This window comes from Lasioglossum baleicum, chromosome 4 (assembly GCF_051020765.1).
Source record: "Lasioglossum baleicum chromosome 4, iyLasBale1, whole genome shotgun sequence".
In the NCBI taxonomy this organism is placed as follows: Eukaryota; Metazoa; Arthropoda; class Insecta; order Hymenoptera; family Halictidae; genus Lasioglossum; species Lasioglossum baleicum.
Window position 1 is genome coordinate 5,252,174 of NC_134932.1, and position 12,933 is coordinate 5,265,106.

The 12,933-nt window shown below is 50.0% G+C and overlaps 1 protein-coding gene across 1 annotated transcript in view; it reads left to right on the forward strand.

Moving 5' to 3' along the window:
* Olf413 (DBH like monooxygenase olf413) overlaps positions 1-12,933 on the forward strand; it is a 220,368-nt gene that overhangs the window by 93,857 nt on the left and 113,578 nt on the right. Inside the window, exon 2 of the mRNA XM_076422439.1 lies at positions 8,854-9,148. Coding sequence (XP_076278554.1) covers positions 8,885-9,148 — 264 coding nt within the window. The 5' untranslated portion in view covers positions 8,854-8,884. The remainder of the gene's footprint in view (positions 1-8,853; positions 9,149-12,933) is intronic.

Consider the following 12,933-nt stretch of genomic DNA (forward strand, 5'->3'; position numbering starts at 1 on the left):
AAAGAAAGTAAGATGGAATCCGATTCCTGTCGAGGCAACGTTTGGCAAGAGCTTTTCTCTAAATGAAGATGGTAAACTATGCTTTATTATGCGCTTTTTAAATGCACAATGTTTTTTCAAGAAATATGTTCGTTACGCAGACTGTGCAACGTACGAGGGTGAACTGCAGCCAGGGGCTATTTCGGATCCAGATCCTGAATGAAGATTAAATTAATCCTGCTGCAATGTTGAGAAAACATTGCTATAAATAATGCACTAGCAACGATTTTCATGAAGAAATGTTATACGATAGTATCAAAGAATTTTAGTGAAACTCAGTTAACCCTTGCCCACCCCTCGGGCCAATTTGACAGATTTCAAAGAGGGGAGAGTGCATTCCGGAAAAGCGAATATTTCATTGAGTAAGATCGGCGTGCTTGTTAACAGCTGAAAATAATTATGCTTTCCGGGGTCGGCGGAATCGTTACCGGAGTTAATAATTTTCGAATAGCCGTGCGTCACGTGACGATACAAAGAGGCCAGGAGCGGGCAGTTTTTATCAGGAAATCTGCACGCGTCCTCTCGTGGACCTTTCGCGGTGCACCGTAATCCGTAGAAATATTAGAATGCAAAAGTCCAGCCGGTGTAAATGTTGGAACGTTGTATCAGGGCTCATTAAAAAGGGAGAATTATTTGCCTAACCGCGAACGAGCGGCGCGTCGTGCTTAATATGGCGGACGGTAATCGCGAACGGACACGTGACCGTGTCGAAAAACACGCGACAGCGTTCCAGACCGCGATAACGATACATACTTCGCCGAAGTGCGAGGTTGTCGATCGCAGTCGTCTGGCCCGATTATCAACAAGTTTGATTCCGAATGTCGATTCCTGTAATTTCGCAACGGTCACCCGGGGTCCGGGTCCACGATTCGCAACGTCAGGCACGGTAATGGCGAACCAAAGTGCACAGGTGCCGCAACAATTTACCGCGCACACGGCGGTGGAAACGGCACCTTGTTAATTGCTTGGGAACACGTAACGAGTAATGAATATTTTACTCGACGGCAGTTAGTCTTCCTAAAATGAGCTGATAATGTTGCGAATGTTTTAAAGGGTGCTTCGGAAACACAGACACTTTTTCCAACCGACAATCCTGGAAAAGAAACGACTACAAATTGAAATTGCGGTCATAATGCAGCCGTATCTCCCCCTTTGAGGTCTGCAAATAAAAATGCAGCTGCAGAGATTGCCGGGAACTGCATTAGCATCTTAAAAAGCTACGAGCGGACTGTAGACCTTTATGCAAACGAATAGAATCTTCCGGGATTATTTTCCGTCTTGGCGATTCATCTTACTTAACGGAATTCGATGGGTCTAACCTTTGCACTCGACGAATGAATATATTGTGTAATTCGAAACAATTACTACAGTATTTCATATGTGCCGGAGTTAAAATAACTTCGAGTGGAACGGGTTAAATGTAGTATAAACGAGTCGCATGAACCGTAAAGGATCGAATGCATAAAAAAATCCTCGAATTTCGTCGAGGTCTAGTCGTGAACGCCTTGTCACGAGCATAATGATCGATTGACGAGCGACGGCCTGCAGCAGCGCACAGCGCGCGTCCCTTAGAAATTCACAGACTCTCGGCCCCATTAACGCAGCGTTCCCTTTCGCGGCATTAGGTTCCATCTTGTCATCCTTTAAACGTTGAAACGTTTAGACCCGGGGCCGGAGCGCTCGTGTGATAGAGAAGGCAATTTAGAGCGCGTTCCCGGCGTCTTCGCGCGACACCGAACGATTTTACGGGCGTTAATTGGTGAGCTCCTCGTCCTATGCCGTCAGCAGGTATATGATTTTTTTTTCTAGAAAAGAGTAAGACGCCCGGTGTCAGGTTGATGGATGGATGAGGCTCGAGCCAGTCCGCCCCCTCCTCTCCTCGGACGACGCGACACGGCGACGGTTCGTTGATCCAGGGGCTTCGTTTTAAACTTTCAACCTCGAAAACTTGATACCTCCGGCCCGATCTCTCTCCCCCCGTTGCCCCTCTCCGCCCATCGACCGATACGCTCGCCCCCATACTGTTTTTAACTACTTCCCCCGGCATCGACCGGAATTTATCCGGGATTAAAGGTGAACCGGGGGAACGCGACTCTATAATATTCCGCATCACGCTTATCTCCGGTGTCGCCCGCAGAAATTACGTTTCAGAATCGACTTCGGCGCGAGCGTCGTCGAATTTTCCGTGCGATTCACCCTCTCCTCCTCTATCGGTACACCGTCGTATCCCTTTCAGTCTGGCTCGGCTTGTACAGTTTTAAGTTTTAATACACGACCCTGAGAGTCGAGATCCCCAAACCGAACTTCCTCCATTCGCTGGCTCACCAAGACCGGGACAATCGCGGGAAGATCAACGGGTGGATCGAAGTTCCCTCGAAAACCGAGGAATCTACGTAAGGATGATCCTCGAATAGAAGATTCCGGGTACGACGAGAGTCCCTCGGAAATGGATACGGAGCTCCGACGACGCTCTGACAGTCGTCGAACCTTTTGTGCTTTATTTATTCTGGCCTGGCGGACTTGACGCTCCGTGGCTCCGTCGACTGGCTGGCGGAAGTTTCCGGCGAATTCGCGAAACTACCCTTGCTGCTACAGCTGCGCTCGACCTAGATCGACCGGCGGCAGTCTCTGAATAAAAAAGGAGGGACTCCTCGAAACAAGAGAGAGAGAGAGAGGGGAGGGGTTGATCTCGACACAACGATTTCGTTGCGTGTCTACTCGAGCGGACTCTTGTCGCGCAATGTCCTCCTGTCCGTTTTGCAACCCCCTTCGGCGTCGTGTCGCTGGGACTCGAGATCGCCGCGTGTGATTTCGATTTCGCCAGGCCTGGCCGAGTACTTCGCGATTTATTTAACTTTAAGAGGAGTTCGCCGGCGAAGTGCTGGCCACCGGAAGGGGGAACGGGGACAACGGTGAGAGGGGAACAGGGAATGACTGGTTTTGCGGGGCGCGAAAGGGGAGAATGGATGCGCGGGCGTGCATCGATGGAAAAGCGGAGCCGAGCGGTGCCTGGCTGGCCCCTCTGACGTTCCGGGGGCGTCAATGTATTGGGGGTACGTTCCAGGTTGATGCCACTGGCGCTGGACGCAATTTGAGAGCAATCGACTGAACGACACGCCGCAAATCAAACCCGTCCGTGGTAGTCGTGTGTTAGCTGGGCTCACCTCCACCGACTGCGTCGCCCCCTACGTTCAACGAGTCCCACTCCATGTCACCTTTCACCCTTCCATGCCCGGGTGTGTTCCTCTCCTTCCTCTTTCTCCGTCCCTCGCCCTTCACCGTCACGCTTTTCGTTCCCCTGGACCTCTCTAGCGAGGCGAGGCGAGGCGCACTGTGCTCGCTCTATCCTCTCAATTTGAGTTGACGCTTCTCCGCACGGTCGAGCGATTCGAGTTGACGCGCGACAGCTGCTTCTGCCGATGCATCGCCTTTCGCATCCGGCGCGCATTACACCGCTGTTACTGTTAATTGAATCGATCGTTTTCAGATTGCCGGTTGGTATACTAGCACCGTAAAATCGACAAAATCTCGTCGCGCCCCGCCGCGTCCATAAGCGAGGATTTCCGGGGGATGGCCCGCCGGCGGCCTATCCACCGACGCGACGTACGGCCGAGGGTGGCGAGACTGTCGGGCACACCGCAAATTCGCTGTATATTCGACAACCGAGTCCAGGAATCGCTTAACGAGTGAACTTTAGACTGTTCCGCTCCTTTCCAGCCAGCGGGCGTCAAGAGGCCGGGTTGACGATCATGCTTGTTACAGATTCCGTATCGCTGCTCTACCAATGTTGGGCAAAAATCGTCTGTCTGCAATACTCGATGCAGAACAGTTCACATACAAGAGTTGATATCGTTCTTTCGACATTGAATTTACTGTTAAATATGAACGTGAATATAGAAACACTTTCTTGTACCACAACGGAAACCAGAGCGTAACATGGCGTTAAATTCGAAGCGAATCTAGAACGCGAACGCGGAATGCTTTTATCCCGATTTTACGGTATCCGGTGTAGCAAGTGTCCGTTAATGACTAAAGTAAACGCGAGTTCACTCGGCGCGCACGGTGTAACGCGTTCAGTAATTTCGGTAATACAGCGGCGGCTACGCTCCGTTAATAGAAGCACCGAGCAGAGCAGCAAACATCTTGAGCCATTAAAAAAGAACGGGGGTTATCACGAATTGGATGTGCGCGAAACTGTCTGACGTATGCTCGAAACTCGGCGCGCAGTTCCCGCGGCGTAGTTTGATTGCCAGTCGAACTTCAGCTATTTGTATGACCTTATTTGAGGTTTCTGGTCTTTGGAATCGAAGTTTCCGCGCAGCATCGCGTCAGAAATGGTTACGCCTCGGAAGCCCCCTGTATACCCGTCGCAAATTACTCTCCATCACTTGACCGAGTTCCAACGCATGAGAAAAACTGTTCCCGGCTCGGAAATTCATATTCCATTATTATTTATCCGCACTTCGCGTATGCACTCCCGAATCCATACCGGGAAAACGTTATTACCCCGGCACGATCACGACAATTTTATTCGATAAATAAACGCGACGTCGATCCATCCGCGCAGCCATCGCGAAAGCAAAAACTCGACTTGCGGATCTAATTAAATTTGACCTTGTTTCGGCTGCTCGAGCGGTATAGAATTCGATAGACAGGGTAATTCAAGTTCACAATCGATCTTACTTCGATGCCGAACTTCGTGGGCACAAAGGGAGTACGCTAAGCTGAATAATCGAATCCAGGCTATTTCAACCGAATTTCCAGCATGTTCGTGTATCGAATATTGCTACCGGTTGATTTAAATAAACGTAATCTAGCAGATGGCGGATTGAGATGATTAAACGGCAAAATCAATTTTTATTAACACATTACCGACCGGTGATTATTGCATAATTTTGAAAAATCTATGGTACATGGCTAAATACTGTTTAATGGAACCTTCCATAGCAACAGCAATTTTTATTGTGAACTAACAAGTCACCCTGAATAACGTCATCTAACAGTTACATTTAAGATTGCAATGTAAAAGAAAATTTCTATGGTTTCTTTTGGTACAGCACAATTATTGAAAATCCTATTAATAGGCTTCCGGTAGGTAAAGTGTTAACTTTCCGTTTCTTAGAATTGGAAAATTTCTATTTTGCGTAACGATCGGCAGTCTAATATTTTTGGACATCGGAAGCGCCGATGAATAGCGTAACTCTCTAGGAACTGTGTGCAGTTTTGTAGAGGTACTATGTAGTTCAATAATGTGTGCGGCAATGACGCTAGACATATGTAGAGATTTTCTGGTAAAAAGTCTCACAGATCGATGGGGTAACGCAACACAGAGGCCGCGTTTATACCATTGTTACCGTCAATTAAAACGGTCGCTCGCGGATCTGTGGTTGTTTTGCGACCCTCGAAATTGCATGGAGCACGTGGCTAAACCGGTCCTGCGAGCGTGGCTGCGTTTCGCAGGCGGCCGGAAAACATCAAGAGAGAGAGAGAGAGAGAGGCAGACGGAGTCGCCGCTCGGATTTGACCGATCGATGATCTCTGTGAAGCGCTTAATTCCCCGTTTTCCCAGCCGCGCGAAACGAATAGTTGAATGGGCAGAGCGCGGGCACACTCGTCCGACACTTCGTAACTGCGTCGTCCCCTCGATTTGCATCGGGCCCGTTCAAGCGTCACGCGATCGTTACTATTAATCGGTTCGATTGCGTCGGAATTGACAGTTCCCTTAACAGCTCGCGCCCTGCTGATTTACCCGCGACGGATGTTTGCGTACTCTCCGGACAAAAGAGATTCCGAATCCCCGATCCTCCATATCTGTTTTTTCGATCCCCTTCGATCTAGTATCGGCCACGCCGCGTCGAGCCAGGCGGGATCATCGATTTCGCGCCTGTTACGCGATCACCGGTGCAGTCATTGAATTTTTAATCGGAACTTGAAACCATCTCTCTGTCCCCTTTGATCAAGCTTTTTTCCCGTGTTTACCGACTCTTGCGGCAAACGCCGCGCCGCGCCGCGCGCACTTCTCCACCAATTTCCACTTTCCATTCGCGGAATACGTGTGTGCTCTTCGTTCCGTTTTTGTTCGTACGGCGCCGATGTGCAGATTCGCAAGCGCGCCGCGCGCCGACCGCTTATTCCCGCGGCTGTAAATTGACTTTACTCGTTCACCCTCGAATCCGACCGCGCGCGTCTTCCTTGATTGCCGGTCGGACGCAATATAAACGACGCATCGTCGCTCTTTCTGGCTCTGCTTTTTGTCTTTTTCGTTTCTCCCTTTCTCCTCCATCCGACACGCCGAACGACCACGCAATTTTATCGCGCGCGTGTCCATTCAGCCGCGACGTTAATCACGTTATTCTTCTTCGCTTGTGCGCGCGCGCCCGCTCGCTCGCTCGCTCGTTCGCGTGCCTACGAAGATAGCTCCGTTGAAAACAAAGTGAAATTGATAGCGGTCGGGATCGACGGGACTTCACAAAGCGCCCGGTAAGAATACATATCAGCGATGGAACCGTCGTCTTTGATAATCGAATCCGGCCGGCTCGGTACGGAGCGGCGTTCGTTCTCTCGATCAGAAATTAAGGTCGACGTCGATCATTGTCAGAGACACTGAATCGAACGGAGCTAATGACACGATCGGTATCGCTTTGTTCTTTTCGAGATTACACGGGGACGTTTTCCAGGGCTTTAATTACCGTTTCCAGAATCGAGCGTTTCTGACCTGACATCGATCGACGTATCGCGGCGAAGCTCGTCTTCGGGATCCAACCGGGGAAACGACGTGTAGAAGCGGGACAGTGATTAGCCCGGGCTTCTTTTGATTAAGATTCTTTTGTGCACCGCGTACCTCCCGAAAGACCTAATTGCGAATTACAAGGTTCTAATTAGAAATCTGTTGGACCGTTCCCTGCGCCGATCTGAAATTGCTGCTCCTGGAGATTGTACGGCGTTAGCTTGACCCGGAATTCACAATTAAAAGCTACGATTAAAACGTCCGCCGGCTCATTGCATTGGTTCTTCATTGGCTGGTCGGGTGCTTTGACTTCTCATTGATTGATCCCTGTGATTAAACACACGGCGCACAGAGTTTTCCGATAACAGGCTGTCCCATGTTTTTCCTGTAACGCTCTCTCTCTCGCTGTGTATGAGTTGCAAATACGAAATAGACTGATAAAAGCGGATCCAAAAAGTTGACGACGGGAAAATATCCAAAGATTTTTATCAAAAATCGTTAGCAATCGCAGCGTTTTCGAGCATGCGAGAGTAGAATGCTGTGTCGGTCGACAAACGTGTCCTCGCGTGGCGAGCGAGATTTTAATCCCTCCAGCGGTTCATATCAGAAAGCTTTGTCGTGCCAACAGAAGTAAAAAGGAAATTGAATAATAATAAAAGTCGTGACACGATTAAAACTGGCTTTATTACAACGAATCCCGTTAGGTTAACCGAATATAATGGCTCCACCACGTTAAAGCTATCACTTTATAATCGCATGGAGACGCAGTCGGTGAAATAAATCAGTCCAAGCGTGTCCGGATTCGTCGGATTAACAGAGAGGCAGATAGGAATTTTCGACCGGTGACTTAATTTACCGGGCTCGCGCAACCCGTTGTCCCTCTGTCCCTATATCTCTCTTTGTCTCTGCCAGTTACTCTTCCTCCTGCTATCTCGAGCGGCAACTGGAGCGAGCACCGTCACGATAAAGAGGTTAATACGATTTTACGCGGCAAACGAGTGAAAATACCGTGGGCGTACGGTTAGTACACGGTCGCGCCCTTAAGCGCGATAAAACGGGTCGCATGCGAAACAGGAAAGATCGACCAGGCAGCAACAACCGGTCGTGTAGCATCGGGAGCCGTTTACGCTTTAAAGGGGCCAAGTGGCCTGGGTCTGTGTATCGGCAACGACGCGGTTAATGGCGAGCGAACGTTGTTAAAATATTGAAGGGAAATATTGCTCCCGGCCCGTCTATGGCCGCGTAAAACTTCTAAATAGAAGCCTAACGATCGGCCGCCGCCGCCGGCGTGGAAAACGCGAGCGTACCGGGGACCGTGTTCGACGTCATCGGTACCATTCGCATCGATACTACGGCGGCGCTCGAAGAACCCCGGGGACTACGTAAAAATTGCCGCGTTAATGGAACCGTTCACCGACCGTGTAAGGATTCCAAGCACTTGTAATTGCGGCGTTACGGCCGTTGCGGAAGCTGTTGGCCGATGCTCTGCGCCGCTTGCAAATTGGTGAGCGAGCCGGGACCCGTTCAACGGCCTTTGAAAAAGGAGACTTTGACGCGCGTGAAAAGTCCTTTTTTCTCTTGTCCGGCTTCTTTGAACCACCGATCTCGGTCTCGACGGTCCGCAAAGGACCGCAACAGTTTTCCAAACCTTTATTCCCGCGATTCGCGTTAGAAACGCAATTGCAAGAAAATTGTTGCGCATACCCTACAATATCAATGGAAGTGCAACTACTTCTCTGGTTGCGCGGCGTTCCCTCCCTCGTGTGTATTTTAAAGATCTTCACGAGGTACTTGCAACTGTACAGTGTCGCACGGTGCGGTCGTTACGCCGAGCGAAATTAAAAGGTTAATTGAAAGCGGGCAAGCAAGAAACGCGCGAATGAGAACCGTTCAACGTCCGCCGCTAATTGATCTCGCTATCGAAAAAACGTCGCATTTACATGGCATCTCGTAGCTAATGATAAGAACCTATCGGGTAATAGAGATTCCTCAGTATCCGATGGTATAATTTCCGGCTGGTTCATAGTAAATAATTAGTATCACGTCCGAACCTGGACCACTAATGACCTATAATCTTCTGATTGCAGATGTTTTGAAGCGGATCGAACGAAGGCAAAGATGAAGGCCGTAATCGCGTCGTGTTTCCTGCTCGTGTTCGTCCTGGCCAACGGCGGCGTCCTGTCCGCCGTCGATTGGAAACACAGCGCCGCCCTCGACGACAAGTTCCTGGTCCTCTGGTCGCCCAACGAGAATGATATCACGTTCGAGATCCAAGTAAAAACCCTCGGCTACGTGGGTTTCGGTTTCTCCAAGGACGACGACAAGGTTCGCGCCGACATGGTCATCGGATGGGTGGACAATAACGGACAGCTCCATCTCCAGGTAAGCGTCTTTAAGGAACCCCCGTCTTGTTCCCGATCTAGTTCTTGTCCGTTTCTGGAATCGTCGCGCACCTGTTAAGCTACCGACATCAGTCGCTGGTGCTTGCTGATCCAGCAACCGTATCCTTAACCTCGACTCGATCACATTCGCGTAATTCTAACATTTCGCCTTCTCGGAAGGTCTAGATGCTCGCGCGAAATTATCGGCGTTGATCGTCGGTCGTCTATGGCCGCGGATGATGTACGAGCGCCGGCAAACAGGCAAAAATCCGCGCAATTACGGTCCCTAGTTTCGCCGATGAGCAATTGAAAATGATCATCCGGCGAAACGATTATTCCTATCGTCCGTCGTCCTAGCCGGATTATATTCATTTCCCGAGCCTCGACGTGGAATAATTTCAACTAATTACTCTTATGCTACCGATCCGATGCGTCGAATGTTGTAGAGGATCGTTCGGGGCCGGTGTTCGCCGCACGGGGCGCGGTGGCAGAGCGGGGCGAGGTGGAACGCGCATAATGATAGTCCTTTCGGAGATAAGTAATGGGTTTCTCGTTTCGATCGGTGCATCGGATAGTTATCAATCTTGCCAACCGAAGCCAGCGGCCTGTCATTACGCGTGCTCGTCATTTTGTACGACACTTTGTCGTTTTATTTTTCGCGAACGATTATCTTGGACAATTTTCAGTCACCGAGCATGATGTATTGCTTTTATCGGCAAGGTACCAAGACCCGCGCGCCGCACCGATGGAAGCAGATAACTTTCGGCTGGAAAAAAACCCGAGTCGCTTGGAAGAAAGGAAAATACAGACATCGTTCGAAATGCGTCTGTCCCCGTTCCGAAGTGCCGCGGCGAAGATCGACCAGATATACATGCATACCTACCCGCCGGTTTCGTCGTCACCGGACGCGTTTCGAGCATCTCGCTGATCCGTGGAAGCCGGAGGGTGGTTGACGACGACGAGGACAAAGTTGCTCGGTCAGTAAAATCGCGCCGGATATCGTTCGGAACCGGTTTGATTTCGCCAGAAGAGCCGCGTCGCTCGTACGCGAGTAGAATTTCGACGGTATGTGCCCGCGGTTTATTTCCGAGCGCCGTTAAATTTAAAACACCGCCGGCACCGTAGCCATCTTGTTGACGTAAACCCTTCTCGAAAACCGGACTCGGGAGGATTACGCGGTATCCTCCCTTTCATCAGCAGCGCTGCACGGCTGTTGTCACTTTGCCGGTTCTTCATAACATCGGGGACCCAACGGAGGGAGATGGATGTCATATTCCCTTTTTCCTCCTCTCCCTCGCCACGGCCCGAGCTTTCCTCTGACGCAAATGCGACGACCAGTGGCATACGAGCGACCATGACTCGCTCCTTTCTCCGTTCGTTTCTCTTTCTCCGCGGGCTCGCTCTCTCATTTCCAGGCACGCCGTTGAATATTTCTTTTAAAAACAGCTCTCGACACGACGCGATGGCCGTGCGTTGTGCGTCGGCGTTTCATCATCGCTTCCCCGGTTGCTCTTTCGCGCGGAATTTCCCGGCGACGACAAATTCGCTTGGCATCACGCTGCGTCACTGTCAACAACGCAACAGATGTTCTTCCTTTTCTGATTACCCTCCACGGTTAACGACAACAATTTTCCCTCGCTAAACCCTTCGCCGCGGGGACCGGCCATAATTCTCGCACATTCGCGCTCTCGCGAGACCGCTCCGGCGCGAGCGGTTCTCTTCTTCGCAGTTACGCTGACTGTCAAATTCGCATCGCGATTTTAATAATACCCCGCGCGAACTTTGCCACAAGTTCCACCAATTGTATTCGCAGAAGCAATCAGCGTTATTAGTAACAATTTCCTTTTGATTTCGGCTTGAGTTTGCGTTCTGTTAGTTACTCGATAATGAAGTTTTCATTTTATACTATTATATAATCCAATTAATTTCTATGTTAAAAATATTTTTACGTTATTAAATTGGTTTATATTTAAGAGTTGGTAAGATTTTTGAGGTAGACCAGCTCCGAGTACAAGCGGTAGAGTTACATGTAATTTCGAATTTCTTCGCCGAGGCATAAAAAACCCCGGGTCTCTTATCTTTGTCGGCCGGGATGGCGTGAAACGGCTCGTACATTTTTTCCAGGTGCCTCGTACAGACTGGTAGGGTCGGTAAGGGGACGAAATAAAATCTGAGGAATCGACGGAAGTCGGTAGACATCCGTTGGCCGCGTAAACAGCTCGCTTATTGCCAGCGAGTGTATGATCGGGTCCGGTATCAGCGGGTGGCCGGATCCGTGTTATAGAGATCTCTCTCGGTCGTTTCTTCTAAAATGGAAAGGAGCCGTAACCGAGGGGCGGTGTGGCGGGTGGAGGAGCTCGGGGATGCAATATAGGAAAGCAATCTTCTCCGGCGACTAGCGCGGAGCAACCCCGGCAAGAGAGGAAAGAGGAGGATAGATAGAGAGAAGAAGGAAGAGAGAGAGAGCGCGGTGGTTCGGTGCTTAGGTACATATCTACGTAGGTAGGTAGTCAGGCTGCAGATCGCGTCCGTCTCGCGTGTCCGCAATTTTTCCGGTAGAATCGTTGCCCGCTCGTTCCATAATGCATGCCGTGCCGCGCAATGCTCTATGCGATGCAGCCGTCGCCGGACGTTCTCATACAGAGAACGACGCCACGAAGAAAAAGGAGAGGGAACAGGCTGCCGGATGGGACAAACGGAGACAGAGGGATCGGAAGGACGAGCGAAGGAAGAGAGAACGAGGGGCTAGGGTGTGGGGGGCAGAGTTGACGGCCAATGGGAGCGAGAAGGTTTTTCGTTATGATCGTAATCTTAGAACCAGAACAGCCGCGGGCATCCGAGAGACCAGCCCGAACCACCGACCCCGGACTCTCTCCTTCACTCTTTCTCTACCTGCACCCTCTCTCTCTTTCTCTGTCCTCTCTCCTAGTGCTCGATTTCTTGTCCTTATAGATGCCCGTTTTGCACCCGACGCTCACCCAACCCCCGACCTTCCATTGCCCCCTGTTCCAATTCAACGCTAGGATTCTTTTCCTCGCGTGGCTTAACTCCTCGCTTCCGGGGGCGCTTTCTCGCCTCAAACTAAACGAACCGAAATTCCGTGGTATATAACTCGCGCGAAAGGGAAAAATGCCCCTGTCCGACTGCTTTTGCTACTTTCCTTTCCCTTTGCGTCTCGCGCCGATAACACTCTTGACTTCGTACACTTATTGTTTGCAGTCTTCGTCGATGTTTCGATGATCGAACACCTGACCATCGTGATAAGGTTGATAATCTCAAAAGCTTGATAGTGTCTACGTGAAATTAACTTATCAAATTCTAGAACTTTTTGTTGCAGTAGAATCCAAAGATTACAAAGCATTTTAGGATGTCCATGCGAATAGTATTGTTAAGATAAGTTCTACTAAAATCACCGAGACGAATTATGTACATGTATTCGAACAGCATTTATTCAATTGCTCCGACAGGTCGGTGTCGTTGCGTCGAGCTTTCATTCGGTTCTACTTGTTTTCCGGTTGATGGAAATTTTATATAGCCACTGGGAATAGCCTTTCGTTATCCAGGACGTACGAGGGACTATGAAAACCTCGGTTTTCTTGTTTCCACTTAGGGGAAACAGGGAGGTTGACGTCGATTGATTAAAGCAACAGCCCAAGCACTCCAATCAGCCGATTCTTTCGCACGATCGGCTGCATCTAATCCTGTTTAAAGGGAATATATTTCGCGCGCGCGGATCTGTTATGGTTATTACCTCGGCAGGTGAAGGGGAGGAGAAACCCGTAGTAA